At 43.8% G+C, this 18648-nt stretch overlaps 1 protein-coding gene across 1 annotated transcript in view; it reads left to right on the plus strand.

The window, feature by feature from the left end:
- The window catches only part of LOC144696014 (exostosin-1-like), a 286811-nt gene that overhangs the window by 205077 nt on the left and 63086 nt on the right, over positions 1 to 18648 (plus strand). The window contains exon 2 of the mRNA XM_078567185.1: positions 10953 to 11046. Within this exon, the coding sequence (XP_078423311.1) occupies positions 10953 to 11046 (94 nt within the window). The remainder of the gene's footprint in view (positions 1 to 10952; positions 11047 to 18648) is intronic.

The following is an 18648-nucleotide window of genomic DNA, read 5'->3' on the forward strand; positions in this document are numbered from 1 at the left end:
GTCTGTAAGAATGGAAACTCCTCCAGTGTCTAATTTGAAGATTGTTTTAGGTCCATTGACCGGAATGTACGCGCTCCAGGGGCAGAGTTTTACGTTGATTGGGCAGACGCACGCCCGACCCAATCGGGCATGAAATCGCGCATGATGACGTCGGACCCCCACCATCATCCCACGCTCGCATGATATTACGGTCGGTGGGCGCGCGCAAAAGTCAGAAGCGTGCCCGCCAACAATTAAGAGGGCAACTGAGCCCATTAAGGGCTCAATTATCTGTCATTTTATGTAGTCCGTCCAACCATACGGTTGGCGGCCGGGCGAATCGGCCAGGCGGCCTTTGCATTTTTCAACAAACCTCATCCACGGGCGGGATGAGATTTCCGCGATGACATCAAATATAAATAAATTTCTGTGGACAGCATCTTCATGAGCTAAATTTTCAGATGACTGATTATGACGCACGGACATGTTTTTTCAGCTTTTGAAACCTTTATTTTTTGCTGTTTCAGGTCTTCAGCTCCCTGAGGGAGGCCTTCAGGGAGCTTTCTCTCAGCGCTGGCCCCTGCCCACATCAACGTCAATTGGCCGGCCAGCGTGAAATCGTGGTCGTGGGCCAATCGCAGGCCTGCTGATCGCGCCCACCCGCCAACCTGAAAATTCAGGCCCAGTAGTTCCCATTAGACCCTGTAATTTCTCCCAAGAATGACACTTCTTTGTCTTTTGCACCTTCAGTTTCTTGAATGCTACTTGCTTTGATTGGTTTCGCTTTAAATTTCTGAGTTGGGAGCTTTTTGCAGTGGCACACAGCTTTAAAATATCCTCTCCTCTTACGGGAATGGCACTCTGCATTTCTGGCGGGACACTCTGTACCAAAGTGGCTTTTTCACCAAAGTGAGAACACTGGCTAATGGCAGCTTCCACACCCTCTTCACTCTTTCCCTGTTTTCGAGTAGGTGCACTGCTACTTCTGTGTCCTACAAACTGCACCGTGTCAGTCGTTCTTCCCCACAGAACATTCCTGTCATCTCGATTAAATGCACGATTTTGCTTTCTCACTGCTTCCTGTTTTGTAAACTGTACAGCCTTTGATAGCATTAAATCCTCCCTCGACTAGAAAATCTGAACCTCACAACAACGTAACCTGAATTAATTCATATTTCAGGGCTCCATATTCGCAATTCTCAGCTAGTCAATATAAATCATTAATGAATGAATCAACGCTCTCTCCCTGTCTTCGGGTACGTCTAATGAACTTCGCCCTGTCTATGATTGTGTTCCTTCTAAGGCTGAAATATGTCTCAAAAGCTTTTATAGCATCTTCGTATGTCACTTTTTCTTCATTTATGCCCTGCCTGACCAATGTGTCATCTGCACTACCGCCTATGGCATAGAAAATGGTACTGGCCTGTTCCTTGCTAGGTTTCTCTGCTAGTTCCAAAGCAGTTCTGTACCTTGTAAACCTAAGACACCAATTCTGCCATTTCTTGGCTTGATCCTGGCCTTCCACATTTTTGAAGCACCCTGGTAATGGTAAGATTTTCTCCATGGCCTTTCTTCACTCAAGCCTTTTTTTTGAGTTCTGTTGTGTTTTTCCAGCCCTGTCCTTTCCTTAAGGTTGTTTTTCTTGCTGCTTTTTCATTTTGGGGGCTTTTTTCCCCTCAGTCCTCAGTCTTGCTGGGATTTTTTACACAGTGCTTTTTCCGTTGTCTTTGCTGCCACCAACTGTTATCATTTTTGTGGGTCTTAGCTTAAGTTCTCCTTGGCAAGATTAATAGACACTGCTGGAGGAAAGGCCATTGGTAAACTTTACCTTTTATTAAACATCCTTCTAACTATACGGACTTGAGGCTTCACACGGAACCACCCCTCAGTAGGCCCTGTTGTCATGTGACCTTACATCACTGATGATGTAGACTGTCTATTTACATATTTAACAGTTAACCCTTTACACTACAAATAGCACTGTAGAAAACTCGGCAGCCAATTTGTGCACAGCAAGCTCCCACAGACAGCAGTTTGATAATGACCAGGTAGTCTGTTTTAGTGACGTGAGTTGAACAATAAATAAGCAGGACTTCTGCTCTTCTTTGAAATAGTGTCATGGGGTCTTTTCTGCAAACCTGAAAGAGAGCAGATTGTGTCTTGGTTTGAGGCCTCCTCCCTCAGCACTCTCTTGGAATGCCAACCTAGGTTTTGTGCTCAAGTCTCTGCACTGAGACATGAACACATGACCTTCTAACTTGGGAGGCAAAATGCAACCCACTGAGTCACGGCTAAGACCTAAAAGAGAATTATACGGCCAGATTGTTCAATTTTTACTGTGAGTACATTTCAAGAATATCTTATTGCTTGCTGTGAGCATGGCATAAATGAAGAGTGACAGCAATACTGTCTGAGAATTAATATAACAACAGTGATACTGCAGCCCCATTGTTCCTGCTCATGCATGAAGGACTCGTGACTAACAGACACCACAGGCGTGAAGGACTCTGAAGGTCTTCCTTGTGACTGATGAACCAGTTGGAATCTGTTGCTATCTGTTTTGACAGTTTCTTCCTTTCCTATTTTTCTTCACTCTTCACCCGAGGGGATTGTCCCATGGTGAATATGTTACTATAGGCACCGGCTGCCTTCCTGCATCCTGGCCTAATTAAACATTTGCCATGTTTGATGTGAAGGTGGACGCGGGGCGATACTCAATTCCTCACTCAATTGGGATTGCCAAACTTTAAGAATTGCCCTCGAATCACCAGGAATTGAAGATTAATCTCCAGGACGCTGCTGTACATGAAACACTCATAGTGGCATCAAAAAAACCTTTTTGAATGCTTTTGCACATGGATCCCTGAGTCTATTTGGACCTTTATCACTAAGTCTATTACCCATTCCAGCTTTATATTTCCAGATCTTTAAAAACTGAGATCAAAATTTCAGACTACCCTGACACGTTTTGAATTAGGATTATTATCCCTGGTTACTAGTCCAGTAACATAGAGCCTCGATTCAATACAGTAATTTATTTGAAAGATCTTTTTTAGGAACACAGGGGCAGCATGGGGAAAAGGACATGGTTTGAACAGCTTAGTGTGTGCATGTGATTATAATTTGATCTAAATTCACTCATTAATGGAGTTACATCAAAGCCTAATAAATATTTGTAAAAGATTAATGCATGTGTCACTTTGTAAAATCGAACTGCGGCTCTTTGATGTAGCCAGTAGGCTGTGCAAACTGCAGCATAATTTTATTTTCTGTCTGTGCCAGGCTATCTGTAGAGTTGGCATCATTTGTCAGCTCTGTGTATGCAAATATTAGAGTACTAATGGCACTGTTTCCGTATAAACCCTTAACATGCTCTTCATAATCTTTAAACTCCCTGCCTCTGAATGCTCAGCCACTCAGTATATTCAAGACTGAGATTGGACACTAAAGGAACCAAGGGATATATGGATAGGGCAGGAAAGTGGAGTTGATGTAGATCCGCCACGATCTTATTGAATGGCAGAGCAGGTTCAATGGGTCATATGGCCTATTTCTTATAGTCGCACCACATTCTTCTTTATTTCAGAGGTTTGGACGTTAAACCTGGACTGGCATTTCAGTGCAGTACTGAAGGAGTGCAGCAATTTCAGAGGTGCCATTATTCAGATGAGATGTTAAACCAAGGCCCTATCCGCCCTCTAAATTGAATGTAAAAGATCCCATGGCACTATTTCATTGGAGAGCAGGGGAGATATACCCGGTGTCCTGGGCCAATATCTATCCCTCAACCCCTCACCAAAAACAGCTTAACTGGTTATCTCATTGCTGTTTGGTGTCAATTACTCATTTTTTATTTGCTAATCAGAAATACATTTAGCCACATCTGGATTCCTAATTAACCGCTGATCAACATTTTGGACAGCACAGAAATGGCACAGAGAGGAATTGAGTGTAATAATTTAAATCTTCATGCACGGATCAGAACTTCCACCCAAAAGACTTTCAGTTTCAGAAATTCTATTGATGTTCATTTGACCTTCTTCACTCTCTGTGGTTTATGACCACAGCAATACTTCGACAGAGGTGGGCAGGGCAAGGGACTGGGGTTACAGTTTAATCTCCAATATGCGCTTTGCCACCGATAGAAATCCTGGAAGAGAAATTTACTAACTAAGATGTGATGCACAACATTGGACAAGTCAAGGAAAAAAGTTAGAGAGAGTTTTGGGTCCAATTTTAACACAGCCACCTTTTGTTAAACTAATGGGATTGGGTGTGATGCTGGATTTTCGTACTACCCGACCTTACTCTCCATTGAAGTCAGTGGAAATCAAATTATGCTGGTGTGTAAAACCTGTGTCCCAGTCAATCCCACGGGATTCAAAGCCAGTTGGGTTACAATCGTTCATTTTGTGTCCAGTTTATATATTTTTTAAAATTGTTACACAAGAAAACAGAAGTGTTGAGTCCAAATGTAGGCAGGTACCAGTGCTCTCCAGAGCAGGTACAGATTAGGAATACTGATGTCCCTTGACTCTCTCCCTGGCTCGATGAGGAAATCAGAGTAATGATAGGCTTTGCTGTTCTATTCCTGTCACATCAGAGAGTCAGTCTGCACAGCGCTGGAGCAGCTCTCTGACTGGAATCTTCTGGGATTCAAAGCCATATTCAAGGTGTGGTGAGATGTCTTTTGAGCAGTGAAATAAGAATGGGTTGTTCTCAGTGCCCAAAAATTAGCAGCTCCTGTCATTAGCTTGTACGTTAACCCTAACTTGCCCTGGCAATCTAAACGTACTTAATTTTATAATTTTTGTTTCAAAAAAATGCAAACAAACAAAACGGTAGTGTTCAATTCTAGATGAACAGAAACGAAGAACAGAGAAGTTATATTAAACTTGTTTAGAACCTTGGTTAAACCACAAAGGGGGCAATATTTAGTGGAGGTGACGGGGGTCTCACCCAGCAGCTGGAAAGCCAGCGAGAGACCTGCACCACCTCCTTTCGGGAAGGCCCGCCATATTAAGTGCCTCTCAAACTGAGCAGCAGGCAAGTCTTCCTTTGGGATCAAGGACACCAGGGATGGAAATCCCACCCACCCCCGAGAGCGGCTGTCGTTGCATTTTGCTTTTATCTTATTTGCATACGATTATAACCTTAAAGTCACTCCAGGGCATCTATTATTATAGATAATAATCTATAATACTCACTCACCTGATGCCCATGATCGCCGAGGCACCCAGGCCACAATAAAGTGTTGGCAGGATGGTGGGTGGGGAGGAGAGGGGAGGTTGCAGTTGGAAAGGTTCAGCAGCAAGGTGGGGGGTGGTTCTCAGCGAGCACCCACTTCCTGACACGAGGTCCCTCGAACAGTCACTGAGTGCCCTTGAATGTGGCTCCCCCCGAGAAGCCTGCATGCAAACTCAGCAGGATTTGTTTTTTGGTCCCTCTGCATGGCAACACCCCACCAGCCGCTGGGTGAATATCAGGATGAGGCCCTGTAAAGGGCATTAAGGTGAGAAGGGTGCCCATGAGCCTTCCCTCCACAGACTTAATCGGGACAAGGTGGGAAGGTAGCAGGGCCCCCACCCACCACTTCCCCGGCCAATTAAATGCCCCCCCGCCACTAAACTCACCTTGGCGGGGTGGGGGGGCATTAAATTCCACCTATGGGGTGTTATTCACAATTCTAGTCTCCATGTTATAAAATAAAATAGAAACACTGAAGAAAGTCCAATACATATCAGGACATATTGAACGGGCAGGGGCTTTTTTCTCCAGAAAGGGGAAGGTGAAATGATGAACTCATCGAGGTCTTTAAAAATTATGAAAGAGTTCAGTGGGATAAATGTAAAGAAAATGGTTTCACTTGTAAGGCAGACTTAGACCAGAAACCACAAAAATAAAATCCAATAAATCCACCAATAGATCCAGTAGGAAATGCAGAGACATTTCTCCGCCCAGACAGTGGTCAAAATATGGAACTTGCTACCACATGGAATAGTTCAGCACAAATACATTTAGGGGGAGGTTAGATAAACACATGAGGCAAAAAGGAATAGAACGATATGCTTAGGAATATGATGAAGTAGGGTGGGAGGAGATTTGTGTGGAGCATTAACACTGGTGTGGACCTGTTGGGCTGAATGGCCTGTTCCTGTGATTCAAGCACAATGCCTCGTACAGTTGAACAGCTTACCAATTCTCAGGATCTAGGCTGATGCATGAAGGAGTGGTTGATGGGTAAAGCACCAGAGTTCCCCAATTGGTTCATCACTCCTTAGAAAGATCTTCAGAAGTCTTTCATTCTCGCGCTGCTGGCTAGTCACGAGTTCATCATGCTTCAGTGAGGACGATAGAACTGTGGTATCACTTGTTGTATTAGTCCTCAGTCAGTGCCGCTGTCACTCATCTGCCAGCGTTTCAAGAACTCTCACATTGTAAAAGTTCACCTTCCCCACTCATATAACTCTCTATAAGGTGTCAGCTGTGACTCAACGGGAAGTGCTCTCGCCTCTAAATCAGAGGGTCAAGGGTTAAAGCCCCACTCCAGAGACTTGAGCACAGAACCTAGGTTGACAGTCCCAGCACAGTTCTGAGGGAATGTTAGAGGTGGAGGGTTTCAGGTGAGATGTTAAGTGGAGACCCTGTCTGCCCTCTCAGGTAGATGTAAAAGATCCCATGACACTATGAGGAAAGCAGGGACCAATATTTATCCCTCAACTAATGTCACTAAACAGATTATCATGTTGATTACCACATTACTGTTTGTGGGAGCTTGCTGTGTGCAAATTGGCTGCTGCGTTTCATACATAAGCACTTCACTTCACTACACTTCAAAAGTACTTAATTGACTGAAGAGTGCTTTGGAACATCCTGGGGCTGTGAAAGGTGCTATGTAAATGGAAGTCCTTTCTTTCAAATTTTAAGGAATTTATTCTTGATTGAATTCTATTGACTGGGGAAGGCAGGCTGCATTGCATTTCTGGATAATCAGCACTGCATGACACGGCGATTGCTACAGTCTTGCTGTAACCTTTCAAGAGCAGAACGAATGACTGGCAGCTGGTGTTGATATGTCTATGGGGCTGAGTCACAGCTCTTTTACACTAATTACGTGCTGTGTAAAGAGTCAGTTTGGAGTCACATTAAAAATTATGGGGTGAACTCCCTTGCAGTTTTTTTGTCACACTGGTGATGCTGGAAGAACACAGGGATGATTTTGAGCAACGAGAATGATTTGCCCCACCTGTGCACCTTTAAATCACTTCCCTTGACTTTTGGCCCTTCCTACAATATGTCCACCAAAAACTCAGTGGGCTCATACAGTTTTTACTCGTGTTGCACCTGGATTGGCCCTCCTTTTACAATCCGGGTAAGTTGCTGCCAAATATATTGAGGCATGACAGCTGCCATGCTCAAAACAGAAGTGTTTTTGAAAACGCTTTTTTAGCCCATCTTATTTTCATTAGCTCTCCTTTTCATAATACAACCTATGCTTCATTTTCACTGCCTGTTGCTTGGTCAGACTCCCCTCCCCTCCCACAGTCAGGGGCTGCCAGCCCTGGTTGAACATATTTCCGGAAGTGTCATCACATCACATCCTGCCTCCAGCTGCCCCCACCCCCACCCCCTTCGGGTCACTCAACATGTCCATCATCACTTTCCCACAGCAATCAGGCTCTTTGTTTCCCTGTTGGATGATTTTTGGCTGTCAGTCAAATAGCCTTTTTTCCCTCCATCTCCAATATTTTTATAGCTAATAACAGAAGTGTACAAACACACACACAATTTTGTTTAATCCCCGGATGATTTTTTTTTTGAAGGGTTTTGCTTCCAACAGTATTCTGGAGATCAATCTTTAATTTCTGGACAATCCTGGCGGGTTCGCAACCCTACCTCAGTCAAAGCAACTCAGGAACAGATATGGGTTTTCGCATGGGAATGCCATGCTATTTTTGTGGAAGAGGAGGAACAGCAACACAGAATGGAAGGAGAGTCAAATATTGCCCTCAACCCACAGCCAAAAAATGGGCACGTCTATTTGCAGGTCCCATGAGGGTCTATCTAAAGCAGCTCTGCATCTGAAGAGATGCAACATGACACATCTGTGACCTGATTTTTTTTATTCGTTCATGGGATGCAGGCATCACTATCTAGATCAGCATTTATTGCCCATCCTTAATTGCTCTTGTTCAGAGGGCATTTTAAGTGTCACCCACATTGCTATGCATCTGGAGTCACATGGACCAAGTAAGAACAGCAGATTTCCTTCCCTAAAGGGCATTAGTAATTCAGATGGGATTTTTAAGAACAAAGAAAAGTACAGCACAGGAACAGGCCCTTCGGCCCTCCAAGCCTGCGCCGATCATATTGCCCATCAACTAAAACATTTTGCACTTCCGGGGTCCGTATCCCTCTATTCCCATCCTATTCATGTATTTGTCAAGCTGCCTCTTAAACACCACTATCATACCTGCTTCCACCACCTCCTCTGGCAGCGAATTCCAGACACTCACTACCCTCTGCGTAAAAAACTTGCCCCACACATCTCCTCTATAGTTTTCTCCTCTCACCTTAAATCTATGTCCCCTAGTAATTGACTCTTCCGCCCTGGGAAAAAGCTTCTGACTATCTACTCTGTCCATGCCACTCATAATTTTGTAAACTTCTATCAAGTCGCCCCTCAATCTCCGTCGCTCTAGCGAGAACAATCCGAGTTTCTCCAACCTCTCCTCATAGCTAATAACCTCCAGACGCAGCATCCTGGTAAACCTCTGCACTCTCTCCAACGCCTCCATATCCTTCTGGTAATGTGGCAACCAGAATTGCACACAATATTCCAAGTGTGGCCTAACCAAGGTTCTATATTTTATGACAATCAACAATGGCTTCATAGTCATCATCAGACTTTTAATTCCAGATATTTTCTCTCTCTCTCTCTCTATTCAATGAAGGCCATTCCACAAAATGATCTGGTTCCTGTTATGCAGAATTTGCCCAGTGTATTCTATGGGCTGGATTCAATGCCATTGAAAGAATTCATCTCCACTCTTGGGGGGGGGGTGAATTGCCTCCATCACTGTGACAGAAACTTAGTTCCAATGTGCTGGGAATGATTTTCAACTATTATTCACTTATTAATTAGAGAATGATCCAGAAATGAGATGAAGCGAGTTATTTTTTAACCCTGTGAGTTGTTTTGATTTTGAATCCACAGCCTGAAAGGGTGGTGGAAGCAGATTCAATAGTAAATTTGAAAAGCAGATGGATAAATACTTGAAGGAGAAACTTCTCAGACCTATGGGGAAACAGTGGGAGAGTGGGACTAATTGTATATCTCTTTCAAAGAACCGTCAAAGACACAATATGCAGAAAGGCTGCCTTCTGAGCTGTAACAGCCTATGATTCTATTCTGTCTGCAATTAAAATGGAAAGTCTCTTTACTCATAAGACCTCTAGCTAAGAAAGGGATCCGTCTGTCTGCAGGAGAGTAGGGCAGATTATTTGATCTGGTAATTAGTCAGGTAAAGGGAACAAATGGTGGGGGGGTCAGATGGAACATTATCACAAACATTTAGCATTTCCTGGGTATGTGAACCTAGGCTGAGATGTGAATCATTGTGTTAAAATATCCATGTTCAATATGCTTCATTGAGCCTTTGAACAAAAGCTTTGTGTCTGGAGGCCTGTGAGTCTGCGACAAATCCTGGAGTGCTTGACCAGTCCACAGACTTCAGTCAGTTAGTTCTGTGTTGCTGCAGTGAACTTCATGATACCCAGCATCTCTCTTTACTGCCATCCAAATCTCTGTCAAAAGGACTCGAGGAATTATGAAAAGCCTTTATATATTGAAATAAATTGGCATTAGTAGTTTTAGCCTGAATTATATGGGCTGTCCATCTGTGGTGTTTTGCCACTTACTAGAGAGATAAGTGATGGATTTCCTTGGGAACAGTTATGAAAATAGCAATTTAGTACTTCCCATCGATGTCTGGGTTGATAATATTTTGGTTGGGAGTCTTGTAATGGGTGGCAGAGCTGCTTCCAGGAAACAGGTGGGAACTTTATTGGCCCATGAAAACTGGGGCCCTGGCCTCTAGCTAAGGTAGAGAATAGGTGAGATTGTTCAGTTTGTTAATTAGTCAGGTAAAGGGAACAAATGGAGGATCAGATGTTACATTTTCACGAATGCTTAGTGGATCTCGGATGTGTGAGGCCAAGCAACACACACTCCACCCTTTGGAGATTGACCTAGCCTAGCGGTTCCTTAAAGGGACAGCTACAGACCCTTGCAAGCAGTTGCAAAGGATCTTTGTAAATGATTTTTGTGGGGTCGAAAGGAGCATGAATTCTCCTGGCACCACCATAGACAACCCTCCACTCTCCTCCCTCAAGATTGGCGAAACTGCTCCAACGCATCCTGCTTTATCTCACCGGGACTAGCCGAATAGAACCACTCAATTTTTGGCCCCTGGGATCAGTGAACCACCTGAACCTCATCCTGAATCCTTGCCCTGAATCCTCATTGAGGATTTTAAATCTCCAACAACAATAACTTGCATTTATATCGTGCCTTAAATATTGTGAGATGTCCCAAGGTGCTCCACCGGAACATTATCGAACAAAATTTGCAACTAAGCCAGAAAAGGAGATATCAGGATAATTGACCAAAAGCTTGGTCAAAGAGAGAAGTTTTAAAGAGTGTATTTAAAGGAGGAGAGGGAGGCAGAGAGGTTTAGGGAGGGAATTCCAGAGCTTAGGGCCAAGTCAGCTGAAGGCACAGCCACATCAATCGTGGCGCATTTAAAATCCTGGATGAAAGAGGCCAGAATTGGAGGAGCACAGAGAACTCAGAGGGTTACAGAGCAATGGGAGGTTACAGAGATAGAGAGGGGTGAGGCCACAGGTTTAACTTTACATTTAAATAAAGGAGTCTTATATGAATGAGCATTGGTTTTGCCTCCCTTTTTCAGGTATGATTATCAGGAACTGCTGCACAACTCCACCTTCTGCCTTGTTCCAAGGGGGAGAAGACTGGGCTCTTTCCGATTTCTGGAATCTCTTCAGGTAACACAATGTCCAACATGTGCAAGGTTGAACTATGTGTGAATGTGAAATAAAAACAGAAAATGCTGGATATGTACAGCAAGTCTATCAACATTGAAAGAAAAGAAAGGTTAGCATTTTGGGGTAGAGATGCTACTTGGAATATTAACCTGTTTATCTTGGTGCTTAACTCCTCAGTCTTTTATCTTTAATCCCCTTCAGTTTAATTTCTGCCCACAAGACTGAGACCATCTTGGTCAACTCCACCAACATCCAAGCAACCCTCCACACTAGCCTTCCTCATCTTTCTGTGATGTTTGACATAGTCAACCACTCCACTCTCCCCCATTTTCTCTCTCTCCAAGGCCTATTGTGATGCTATTGCCCTCACCGAGTTCCATTAGAAACTTTGCCATTTTAGTCTGTACATTGTCCACCTGTCATAGTGGGATTTGAACTTGTATTCTTTACATTATTGACCCTGGCTTCTTGGTTGATAGTCCAGTCACATAACCATTACTCTACTGAATCCGCTCCTACTTCCCTTTAGTCATCTTCTCTTTTATATTTACCACAACTCCTTTCTTGCTTGTGAAGCAACATAGGAACAGCGCTAAGCCATTCAGCCCCTCGGGCCTGTTCTGCCATACATAGATCTCAGGGAATTTGGGAACTATAGTCTAGATTCAGGAATCCTTTGAAAGGTATGGTCAAAAAATCTTACCCATGCCCCACCATACCAACTCATGGTTGTTCCATGCCCATTCACCCAATATGCATAATGTACAGGACCAATGAACTCTTTAGTAACAATGGCATGTATGGAACTGTTAAAAAAAATACCCATTCTCAAATCTTCTTTTGATAAAGTACTGCTGCCCCAACAAAAGTTTCAGTCACACAGACCATTAATGTATCAATAATAGAGGCTTCATACACCTCACACCTCTTAATTTTGTGCAAAAAAAATTGAGACATTGACAAAAGAGATCACAGAAAAAATAACTTATTATAACCACATACAGATGGCAAACAAGCAAAGCCAACAGTTCTCTCCAGGTGTCAAAATGAACTCCCACTCAGATAACCCTTTTATAAGTCTGGACTCTAAGCCAAACCTCACTATGCATGCTTGGTTGAGAGTCCAGACTCATAAAAGGATAATGGTGGCTCAAATATTAAACCATAATTGCACAGGTCTCCTGTGCCTCCAGAAACCCAGCCTACCAGGGAGTCCCTTGTTCACAGGCACTCCATGCCCGATCAAGGGACCTGGCATTGGGAAGTGGGGGAGCCCACTGAAAGACAATCTGCACCCCCCCCCACTCCTCACAGCCCTGGCATCTGACACCCTCCAACCACCAACTTAGCCCCCCCTTGCCAGTGACCCCTTCCCTGTGACCCCCATCCCAGACCGCTTACCTCTCTCCAGGAGCCAACTAATCAGCACCCTCTTCTCATGCAGTATAAATTGTTGTTCCCTTTGAAATTTGCTATTCTTGCAAATCTGTGCTGATGAGTGCCAGACAAAAGCTTCAATAGTATGTCTTTTTTTTCACCAATACTCAACTTCTGTACGACCAAGCGACTATTTATTAACTTAGAAAATCATAGTACAATCAGAAAAAGTCAACATGATTTTACAAAAGGAAAAACGTGTTTGATAAACGTATTAGATTTTTTGTTGAGGATATAACTAGTAAGGTAGATAAAAGGTAACCAATAGATGTCATATACTTAGATTTACAAAAGGCATTCAATAAAATGCCACACAAAAGGTTAATACGCATGGAGGTTGGCATGTTGTGTTAGCAAGGATAGAAGATTGGTTAATGGGCAGGAAGCAAAGAGTAGGGATAAACAGGGCATTTTTAGGATGGTGGACTATAACTAGTGGAGCGTTGCAAGGAGTGATGCTGGGGCCTCCGATATTTACAATCTATATTGATGGCTTAATCGACGAGACCGAGAATACGACATCTAAGTTTGCTGACAATCCAAAGCTAGATGGGAATATAAGTTGTGAGGAAGACATCAAGAGGCTGCAAAGAGATATAGACAGGTTAAGTGAGTGGGCAACAAAGTGGCAGAGGAAGTATAATGTGGGGAAGTGTGAGGTTATTCACTTTGGTAGTAAGAAGAGAAAAACAGAATATGTTTTAAAATATGTTTTAAAGCTTTGTAAATATTTTTGTTTAGAGGGACTTGGGTGTACTTGTACAAGGAACACAGAAATTTTGCATGCAGGCACAGCAAGCAATTAGGGAGGTGAATGAGATGTCAGCCTTTATTGCAAGGGGATTGGAGTAAAAGAATAAAGAAGTCTTGTTAAAGTTGTACAGTGCTTTGGTGAGACGACACCAGGGGGACTATGTGCATTTTCGGCCTCCATATTTAAGAAATTATTTACTTGCATTGGTGGCAGTACAGCAAAGGTTCGCTGGATTGGTTCCTGAATGAGAAGGTTGTCCTATGATGAGAGGCTGATTAAATTGAGTCTGTACCTCCCTGGAATTTAGAAGAATGAGATGTGATTTCATTGAAACATACAAGGTTCTGAAAGGGCTCAACAGGGTGAACACTGAGAAGCTGTTTCCCCTTGCTGTGGAACCTAGAACACAGGGGCAGTCTCAGGTTAAGGGTCTGATCATTTAAGTCATTTAGGACTGAGGTGAGGGGAACTTTCTTCACTCAAAGGATTGTGATTCTTTGGAATTCTCTACCCCGAGAGAGTTGTGGATGCTCCAACATTGAACATATTTAAGGCTGAGTTAGACAGAGTTTTAGTCTCAGGGAATCTAGGGATATGGGGAGAGAGTGGGAAAGTGGATTTGGTGCCGAAGATTAGCCACGATCAAAGAGACGGGTGGAGCTGGCTCAATAGACCATATGGTCTACTCCTGCTCTTATTTCTTATGTTCTAATGTTTCTTGCTTTGAAATGAAGAAAAGAAATGAAGAAAAAAAAGGCAAATTTGTGGAAGTTCTTCTTTGGCACATTGCTAAGCAATCCTACATTTAATGCAAAGGGTTATACTGTACTTTTTTTGCTTCAGTGCCATTTTTCCACGATTGCTATGACAGCCAAAGTGATACACATCTCATTATTTTGAAACTTGTCAGTTGTCAAACATTTTACAGAGCTTTATTTATTTATTCTTTCTCGTGATGTGGGCGTCACTGGCTAGCCCCCAGCATTCTTTGCCCATACCTAATTGCCCTTGAGAAGGTGGTGGTGAGCCGCCTTCTTGAACCACTGCAGTCCATGTGGTGTAGGTCCACCCACAGTGCTGTTAGGGAGGGAGTTCCAGGATTTTTACCCAGCAACAGTGAAGAAATGACGATATCATTCGCAGTCAGGATCGTGTGTTACATGTAGGGGAACTTGCAGGCGGTGGTGTTCCCATGTATCCACTGCCCTTGTCCTTTAGGTGATAAAGGTTCGGAGTTTGGAAGGTGTTGTTGAAGGAGCCTTGTTGAGTTGCTGCAGTATAACTTGCAGGCGGTATACACTGTTGCCACCGTGCATCAGTGGTGGTGAATGGGGTGCCAATCAAATGGGCTGCTTTGCTCTGGATAGTGTCAAGCTTCTGGACTGTTGTTGGGGCTGCACTCAGTCAGACAAGTGGAGAGTATTTCATCACACTCCTGACTTGTGCCTCATAGATGGTGGCCAGGTTTTGGGAGTCAGAAGGTTAGTTACGTGGTGCAGAATTCCCAGCCTCTGACCTGCTCTTCTAGCCATAGTATTTATATTGCCTGTCCAGTTCAGTTCCTGGTCAATGGTGACCCCCAGGATGTTGATAGTGGGGAATTCAACGATGGTAATACCAGTGAATGTCATGGGGAGATAGTTGGATTCTGTTTGGTTAGAAATGGTAATTGCCAGGCACTTGTGTGGCACAAATGTTACTTACCATTTATCAGCCCAAGCCTGAATGCCGCCCAGGTCTTGCTGTATAGGGACACAGGCTGCTTTGGTATCTGAGGAGTTGCAAATGGTGCTGCACATTGTGCAAACATCAGCAAACATTCCCAGTTCTGACCTTATGACGGAGGGAAGGTCATTGATAAAGCAGCTGAAGATGGTTGGGCCTCGGACACTACTCTAAGGTACTCCTGCAGTGATGTCCTGGGACTGAGATGATTGACCTCCAACAACCACAACCACCTTTCTTTGTGCTAGGTATGACCAAACACTGGAGAGCTTTCCCCCTAATTCCCATTGACTCCAATTTTGCTAAGGCTCCTTGAAGCTATTCTCAGTCAAATGCGGCCTTGATGTCAAGGGCAGACACTCTCACCTCACCTCTTCAGTTCAGCACTTTTATCCCTGTTTAGACTAAGGCTGTAATGAAGTCAGGAGCTGAGTGGCCCTAGCAGAACCCAAACTGAGCTTCAGTGAGCATGTTATTTCTGAGTAAGTGCCCCTTGATGGCACTGTTGATGATCCCTTCCATTACTTTACTGATGATTGAGAGTAGACTGGTAGGGTGGTAATTGGCCAAGTTGAATTTGTCCTGATTTTTATGCGCAGGACATACCTGGGCAATTTTCCACATAGCTGGGTAAGTGCCAGTGTTGTGGCTGTACTAAAACAGCTGGGCTAGGGATGTGGCTAGTTCTGGTTCTACAAGTCTTCAGCACTATTGCCAGAATGTTGTCAGGGCCCTTAGATCTTGCAGTATCCAGTGCATTCAGCCATTTCTTGATATCACATGGAGCGAATTGAATAGGTTGAAGACTGACATCTGTGATGCTGGAAACTCAGGAGGACTCCAGTCAGCACTTGTGGCTGAAGGTGGTTTCAACTGCTTTAGCCTTATCTTTTGCACTGATGTGCTGGGCTCCCCCATCGTTGAGGAAAGGGCTATTTATGGAACCTCCTCCTTCTATTAGTTGTTTAATTGTCCACCACCATTCGCAACTGAATGTGGCAGGACTACAGAGCTTAGACCTGATCCATTGGTTGTGGGATCACTTAGCTCTATCTGTCACTTGCTGCTTATGCTGTCTATGCAAGCAGTCCTGTGTTATAGTTTCACCAGGTTGACACCTCATTTTTAGGAATGCCTGGTTATGCTCCTGGCATACCCTCCTGTACTCTTCATTGAACCAGGGTTGATCCCTAAGCTTGATGGTAATGGTAGAGTGGGGGATTTGCCAGGCCATGAGTTACAAACTGTGGTTGTATACAATTCTGCTGCTGCTGATGGCCCACAGCGCCTCATGGATGCCTACTTTTGAGTTGCTAGGTTCTTTCAAAATCCATCCCATTAAGCATGGTGGTGACTGCCAGACAACACAATGGAGGGTATCCTCGATGTGAAGGCTGGACTTTATCTCAACAAGGACTGTGCGGTTGTCACTCCTACTAATATTGTCATAGACAGAGCATCTGCAACAAGTAGATTGGTGAGGACAAGGTCAAGTAGGTTTTTCCCTCTTGTTGGTTCCCTCAGCACCTGTTACACATCCAGTCAACAGCTATGTCCTTTAGGACTCGGCCCGCTCGGTCAGTAGTGGTGCTACTGAGCCACTCTTGGTGATGGACCTTAAAGTCCCTCACCCAGGAATAAACCAGCTCTTCGAGGTTGGTGGAGGGATGCTGCAGGAGAAGGAAAAATGAAGGGGGTGGGGTCAGGAAGAAAAAGGACACCTCACACTGCTGGTTAAAAAGATCTTTAAAAAAAAAATCACAATAAAATTTAAACATATGGCAGTATTTCATATACAAACAGTGCCATAACAGCTCCACTGAAGAGACCTTAAAGTCCCCCACCCAGAGTACATTCTGTTCCCTTTCCACTCTCAGTGCCTCTTTGAAGTGGTGTTCGACATGGAGGAGCACTGATTCATTAGCTGGCAATGGCCGTGTCTGGGACGTTACCTGTAAGATATGATTCCATGAGCATGATTATGTCAGACTGTTGCTTGATGTTAGCAAGGAGGACTTTGCAGGGTCAGCAGGGCTGCGTGTGCCATTGTTGTTTCCGGTGCCTAGGCAGAAGCCAGGCAGTCCATCCATTTTCATTCCTTTTAGGCTTCGTGGTAGTTGATGCTAAGCCATTTAAGAGTCACATGTAGGCCAGACCAGGACAGCAGACTTCTTTCCCTAAAGGGCATTAGTAAACCAGATGTGTTCTTACGACAATGGTTTCATGGTCACTATTACTGAGACTAGCTTTTGATTGAATTTAAATTCCACCATCTGATGTGGTGGGATTTGAACCTGGGTCCCCAGAGCATTAGCCTGGGCCTCTGGGTTGCTAGTCCAGTGACATTGCCACCACCTCGTGAGCAAGGAAATGGAAATTGTCACTGACTGGATTATTTTTTCACGTTGATGAAAACAATTGAGTTAGAAAGATTGAATAGAAGAAAGGGACATCAATATTCCCAGCAAATAAACTATTTAAAGATGAACAGTGAGTTCTGGCCCTGTGTCCCTGCCAACATTTGTCCCTCAACCAACAACATCAAAAAATCAAATTAATTAGTCACTTGCCTCATTGTAGTTGTGGGATTTTGTGAAACACAAAACAGTCTCTGTCTTTAGTCACCTGACAACAGTGACTGGAGAGTGCATTTTATCGTATGCTAAGCACTTTGAGATGTTTCTGAGGGACATGATAAGACATTGTAAAAATGCAGATCTTTTTTGACTCATTCGTTCCAAAGGCATCAAAAGCTGTGAAACACCTCCCCTCCCTTATTCTTCCCTTCCTCCTTTATTCTATAACCTTTTAAACCTCAAGCTTGCCCTTGAGTAGCTACCCAGGACTTCTTGATTTACCTCAGCTTCTCTCTTTACTCTCCTCCACCTAGGTGGTGTCCCACACTCAGCACATTGACCCTTGTATTAAGTTCCTCAGCAAATCACTATATTGTTTTGGACTTTCTTGCTTCGGTGGGCACGCAGTATTATGCTCGTGACAAAGCTGGAAGTAGGCCATTTGCCATGAGTTGGCAGGTGTCTGACAGCAACTCAGTTCGAGTTGCCAATCGTCCAGAATTGCCCTGAGGTTTTCAGGAATGAAAGTCTAATCTCCAGACACTGCTGTAAGCATAGCTGGGGCAAACATTCATAGGGGCATCAAACAATTTGTGTTTTGTTTTTAATCTTCTTTGAATACTCCTGTTTATTAGTTCTAAAAATATTGGAGCTAGGAGTGAAAGGCTGTTTGACTGGCAGTCAAGAATCACCCAATCAAGTAATGATGAGTTGGTCATAGGAAGGCGGGGCATCGTGAGGATGGGTGTCAGGCGACCAATGGCAGTGATTGCGAGGATGGGGTGGTTGAAGGCAAGAGGTCATGTGATGACACCTCCAAGAATACACCCTCCCAATGTTGGCAGTCCTAAGCTCAGTGAATGTTCCTTCCCTTCCCTTCCTGTCACTTGTCTGCTGCAATGAGTCTGTGATTTGGAGCCCATTTCTTTAATGGAGCTTTCTCAATACTATTTGAACTGAATACATGATGAGGACCAAAAAGAATAAATAAATAATGGGTTAAGTTGTGAAGAGATAATGCATTATGTGACTCCCTGCTAAATACCAGGGTTTTCACAACTCTTAGAAAGAAGAATGACTTTCTCATTTCAGACCCATCGTTCAGTTCAA

This window comes from Cetorhinus maximus, chromosome 21, assembly GCF_964194155.1.
Source record: "Cetorhinus maximus chromosome 21, sCetMax3.hap1.1, whole genome shotgun sequence".
In the NCBI taxonomy this organism is placed as follows: Eukaryota; Metazoa; Chordata; class Chondrichthyes; order Lamniformes; family Cetorhinidae; genus Cetorhinus; species Cetorhinus maximus.